Raw genomic sequence first — 6,269 nt, 5'->3', positions numbered from 1 at the left:
AGGCAGGGAGCCCTGAACCAGCCTGCTGGAGCCATGCAGACAAAAGATTTGGAGACCAGCCTGATGCATGGGGTTCAACAGGCAGCCTCAGGAGGCAAGCTTATCATATTTGGAATAAACCCCAACATCTCTGACATGACAAATAATTAAGAAACTAAGATGGCTAGGAAAAGAAGGAATAATTTCAGGGTGAAGGCAGCTTTGAGTAAGAGTATGAGAAAGAAAAGGTGGGGGGGGGGGGAGAGGAGAGGAGAAGAGAGAGAAATAGTTTCTTTGTTTCTTTGCTATGAAGAAGAGATTGGAGCATGAAGTGTATTGGCCTTGGATTTGGTCTCAGGAGGCAGGGCCGGCCTAGGGATGTGGTCCAGGTGCAAAGATGAGCAATTGCATGAGGAAGAGACTGCCAGAGAGAGCAGCAGAAGCTGCAAATGTAAATATGTTTTTTTAAAAAAAGAGTGTGGCAGACTCTCAGTGAGGAAAGGAGACTAGAGTACAGTGCTGGTGAGCAGGTGGGCGGGCCTGGTGGGCTCCAGTCCACAGATTTACCCCAAGGCAGAGTTCAGAGTCAGCTGACATGTGGCCAGGTGATGGAACATGTGTACTCCTCCCAGGTGACCTGGACACAGCGCATGCATCACTCACTTACATGTTCACATGTTCTCATGCTTTGCACATCCCTCAACCATACTCAGATACACTCAGCTCACTCACGTAACATACACACTCACACCTCACACCCAGATACATTCACACACACCCAGCTCACACAGAAACACCTCACCCCCTCACATAACGTGCACAGTCACATACATATACTCACACACACCTGACTCACACAGAAACACCTCCCTCACTCACCTACTCACATCTCCCTCAACAAGCTCACATATTAACATATTAAACTCACAAACCTTATTCACTGACATACCCACCTCACTCACACACATTTCACCCATTCAGGTACACAGACAAGCAGGCTGCATTTACACACTCTGTAACACACAGGCATACATTCACTCAGACACCGTCACACTTTCATGAACTCACTCATGTATGTATGCATAAACACACACACACACACTCACTCTCACACACACACACACTCTCACACACAGAGTGGACAGGGGTTCATTTTGCCCCATGAGAAGTCAGTGGCTCCTTGGAAACCAGCCCTGCAGCTCCCCATGTCTCTCTGGCCTAAGTCCAGTCACAGGGTGCAGGGGAATCTTCCCCCCACCCCCCGCCAGTGAGCTCCAGTGTAAGGAGTGTAAGGATGGAATGGCTGGAAGTCAGAGGGGGTGCCTATGGCTGTGAAAGCTCTCAGAGGATACACATCCTGACTCACCTCCCTGCTTCCCCAGGGAGAAAACTTAGAATGAGGAGTAAGCACAGTCTACTGGTGTCATCCCCATGCCTCCTTCAGTTGTAGGAGAGGCCAGGAGACCAGGGGGCACAGAATTTTCTGTCTCCCTGCTTCCCTAGTGGCTCACACAAGAAATACACAGCAGACACTCACTTAATATATATTAACGGGGGCAGGGGGAGAAAGAGAATGTGAGAGAATGAGAAAAAGAAGGTAAGGGTGAGAGAAAGGGAGCAAAGAAGGGAGGGAGGGAGGGAGGGAAGTAGGAAGGAAAGGGAAAGGGAAGAAGGCAAGCAGGGAAGAAGGACCTTATGCTTATGCTTGAGAGTCCAGTGCTTTATCCACTGAGCCATCTCCCGGACCACAAGTAAGGAAGAAGGAAGGGAGGAAGGGAGGCAAGAAGGAGCTAACGCATTGGTGGGTGATTCTCCCATCCTCTTCCCGCTGGCTCAGAACCATGTGAGCTCAGCTCAGGAGGCCCCGTGGTCACGCCTGCATCCCCTAATGCAACACTTCTCCCTCCAGGCTTCTGGTGCATTTATCACATCAATTAGGTGAGTCCACACATAGGACTTTGAGCCATCACTCCAATGCCACCTGCAGGCCTGGGCTGTGGTTCCAGAGGCTCCTGGCCCACTTGAGTGATACTGCCTGTGGGCAAACTTCAAAGGTCAGATGGTGTATGCTCATCCCCATCACCGCTCACCCTCATGGGGTGAATCTCAGGGTCCTCAGGGGTTCTCAGTCACACCTGGACTTGTAGGGCACTTACTAGTCTTGAGCTCTGGAGGGTCAGGCCAGGCTCTTCTGTAAAGCTCAGCTCTACCTGGCCCAGCCTGTACAGGCACCAATCCAGCTTAGCAGTGACCACTTACTTACTAAACACCTACTAACACAGGCCTTCCTCAAACCCCACTCTGTCTATGGGCACTGCTCTTAGTCTCTCCTGGAAACCCACACTCCTTCCTGTAGGAAAGCCTATGTCCAGACCTCCTGCTAGAGGAGCTCTGGATAAGCCCCCTTGTTCCTTGGCCAACCAGCTACAGACAGAGAGTGTGGGGTTACACAGAGATAGAAGGCATGCTAGGGTCAAGGCAGATTTGGGGAATGCAGGCTAGAGGGGTGATCATTCCAAAGGTGGGGTGTTTTGGTACGGGCTAGCTGGATACAACTGAGGGCATGGACTTCTTGGTCTATCAAGAACCCTCTAGGCATTAAATCATAGCCCACTGCCCTTGTTCACTTTGAGACACAGACCCTGCACCTTGTCTTTAAGAACTTCCATACTCCCAGAGGGATAAAGAATAGGAAAGCTATCAGGGGAGAGGATGGGATACAGAGTTCTGGTAGTGGGAATTGTATAAATAAAAATTTTTAAAAAAGAGAACTTGTTGGAATCAGACTGCAGAAGGCCAAAGAGACTTCCTGTCTTAACTTCTGCCCCACACAGGACCCACAACAGCCTCAGGAACCTACAAACATACTGCATCGTACAAGTCACTAGAGGTCCTTACAAAAAAGTAGTTTGTTCACTATGAAAAGCTCTTTGAACTCCAAACCACCAGAGGAAGAGCCTGTGAATCTGAATTCTTAACAAACATCCCTGGTGGGTCTTACAATTAAGCCTGTTTCTTCTGTGCACACAATTCAGGGCTCTTGACAGCAGCAACATATCACAGTCTGCTAGGAAGCTTTACCAACAACAAATCAATGTCTGGCCCCTGCCCCGAGCAATTCCGACTTAATTTGTCTGGAGTGCAGCCCAGGTGGTATAAAAATTTAAAGCTCCCCGCTGATTCCAAGGTGCAGCCAAGGCTGAGAACTACTGTAATATCTTCTCAGGACCATAATATGCTCTTGGGAGACAGCAACCAGGAAAGCCAAACCTCTTTCTAAGCTATTCTACCAGGAGGGACCTAGAGCAGAGCAGATTCCAGCTTCAGGGGTGATCTGACTCCCAAGCATTCTGGGCTGCAATCTCCTAGTTATATTAAGTTGTACACATGTATCCATAAGTTAGGGAAAGATACATACCTTAAAGTAAACGTGTGCAATAGTCTACAGTGACTCAGTAAATGCAGCAAGCAAGTAGAAAGAACTAAAAAAGACATCATGAAGTACTTAATCAAATATTCTCTACCTAGACCTAGATACCCTCCTCATTTACTTACTATTTCACCTCCCTCAATCACTCTAACCCTAACCTTGTGATAAAGAAAGGACTACAAAAGCTGAATTAGGGTAAGTGACCGGCACACTCTGATGATGGCCCCTTTGGTCACTCAAAGCCAACCCATCATCTGGGGACCTAGTCAGGGAATCCTGGGATTCCCACACAGACATGATGGGCCTAGACCTCTAACAGATCCCTCGCTCTAGCATCACTGGTCATCTCAGTCAGGAAGAACATCATAAACCCTCTTGTCAGCTTCTAAAGGACCTTGTCTTCAGTGTCGAGTCAGTATAAAGTTCATAATGAAATAGTGTCTACTTAGACTTAGATACCCTCCTCACCTACTTCTGATTACACTTTCCTCACTCACACTAAAGCTATCTTTATCAAAGCAAGAACTGCAAAAGCTGAATAAAGGCAAGAGACTAGCAGCTATCTACAAAATGGAGACCCCCCCCAACTCTTCACCTGCACTAATTCCAGCCTTTAGGTTCATGACTAGTCAACAACTTATTTGGCTTTATATGTTAACTCTCTTTTCAGCCACCAGGTTCCAGAGGCTAGCATGATGCCAACCAGACTTCCCTGGACAATGTGTCCCCAGAAGCCCACCCCACTAGGGAAAGAGAGAAACAGGCTGGAAGTACGGATTGACCTGTCACTACCCATGTTCAGCAGGGAAGCAATTACAGAAGCCAGACCTTCCACCTTCTGCATCCCACAATGACCTTGGGTCCATACTCCCAGAGGGTTAAAGAACAGGAAAGCCATCAGGGGAGAGGATGGGATACAGAGTTCTGATGGTGGGAATTGTGTGGAGTTGTACCTCTCTTTCCTATGGTTTTGTCTATGTTTCCTTTTTATAAATAAAAAATTTAAGAAAGAAAAACAATGGTAGGGACTACCCCACTCTCCAAAGGGAGGCTGGGTCAACATACTCTGCCACTCAAGGAAGACGGGTCCTGAAATGAATACAGAAATGAGTATAGAATGTTCCTAGTTATGACCACAGAATGTGAACTCGGACCTACAAGGATTCAGAAGTTACACAGGCTCCTGTGCTAAATACAAAGACATGGGCCTAAGATCAGATCAAGGAGGTTTATAGTTAATGGTATTTATATACTTTTCCCAAATTTGGGAGCTACTCTTGGCCCTGATGCAGTTTTCTAGTCCTATTCCCAACTCTGACACAATCCTCCCAGACAATACTTTTAGCTCACTTGCATGTTACCTATCTGGCCCAAGCAAAAATTAGTAAAGTCACTGGCCCATAGGAATATAGCTCAAATAGTCTTCCTAGCTTCTTTCAACATAAAGAGCCAAAAATATCATCTGCTATACTCTTACCTTTAGGTTCCTGGTTATTAAACAATTTGTTCTGCTTTATATCTTAATGCTTTTCAGTCACCAAGTTTGCAGATGCTACCATGACACCAACCTGTCTTCCCTGGACAGACGACCTCACCAACGTGTCCTGGAACCCCACCTCCTCAGAGCCCTATCCTACTATGGAAAGATAGATACAGGCTGAGAGTATGGATCAACCTGTCAACACCCATGTCCAGCATAGAAGCAATTAAAGAAGTCAGACCATCCCACCTTCTGCTCCCCATAAAGATCTTTAGTCCATACTCCCAGAGGGATAAAGAATAGGGAAGTTTCCAATGGAGGGGAGGGGATACAAAACTCTTGTGGTAGGAATTATATAGAGTTGCACCCCTTTTACCCCACAATCTTGTCAAGCATTATAAGCGTGTCGCTTTCATGTGATAAGTTCCAAGGCCACCAGGGAAAGTGTGAGTTTGTTTTGCAGAAGAACAAAATACCATTTAAGAAGCTGCAGCCATCAGAGGGCCCAAAAGTCTGGCTACACAAGATGCTCCTTTGTTCTTCCCTAATCTGATCCCCCTCTCCCCACACACACATACACATTATCCCTCAGCCCCATAAAACATCTTGCTTCTGCTTTTCTTCCTTCATGGAGAACAGACTTGTGAAACTTTGCTCTCCTAACTCTCTTTGGCCCATTCTTAATAAATCCTGTATCTTACTCTCCATCACCAGTGCTACCATGTCTGGCTTCAACAATGGGGGGAGGGAGATGTAATACAAAAGCCTGAGCTGGTGCCTCCCTTTCCAGGAAGATTCCCCTTCCCCCAGACCAGTCAGCCCAGCAAGGCTAGAAGCCAAGCCCAGGTGTCTTCCCTCCTGCTCTGGCCCCTGAGGTCCACTCACGTTGTACAGCACGGTGGTCCACCCTTCCATGGTGATACACTGGAAGACGGTCAGCACAGCAAAGAGGATGTTGTCAAACTGGGTGATCCCATCATTGGGGCCGATCCAGTCTTTGCACTCGTAAGGAGCTGGGCAGCCCTGCACACCACATGGGTGAGGAGGATCAAATCCTTCTAGAACACCTGCAGTACATTTGGAGGGGAAGGAAGAAATACATGGTGCTTGGCCTGAGCAAGAAATGACCCAGGAAGTCCCAAGCATGCAATTCTAGCTCCCAAAGAAAAGTCCTTTCTTCCTGATCTCAGGCTCCATCTGTTCTCTGGCTATACTCTTACCTTTAGGTTCCTGGTTATTAAACACTTTGTTCTGCTTTGTATCTTAGTGCTTTTCAGTCACCAAGTTGCAGATGCTACCATGACACCAACCTGACTTGGCCTCTCTTTAGCTCCCGACACAATGTGTTTGTACACTGTTTCCCAATCTCCTCTGTCAGTG

The 6,269-nt window shown here is 47.3% G+C and overlaps 1 protein-coding gene across 12 annotated transcripts in view; it reads right to left on the bottom strand.

The window, feature by feature from the left end:
- Nucleotides 1–6,269, bottom strand: part of CACNA1E (calcium voltage-gated channel subunit alpha1 E) — a 558,522-nt gene that overhangs the window by 202,141 nt on the left and 350,112 nt on the right. For all 12 annotated transcript variants that reach the window (XM_060197790.1, XM_060197787.1, XM_060197789.1 and 9 more), the window contains one exon: nucleotides 5,775–5,956. In XM_060197790.1, coding sequence (XP_060053773.1) covers nucleotides 5,775–5,956 — 182 coding nt within the window. The remainder of the gene's footprint in view (nucleotides 1–5,774; nucleotides 5,957–6,269) is intronic.

This window comes from Erinaceus europaeus, chromosome 9 (assembly GCF_950295315.1).
Source record: "Erinaceus europaeus chromosome 9, mEriEur2.1, whole genome shotgun sequence".
Lineage (NCBI taxonomy): Eukaryota > Metazoa > Chordata > Mammalia > Eulipotyphla > Erinaceidae > Erinaceus > Erinaceus europaeus.
Note: the sequence above shows the minus strand (reverse complement) of the source record. Positions and strands in the feature narration are given on the sequence as shown.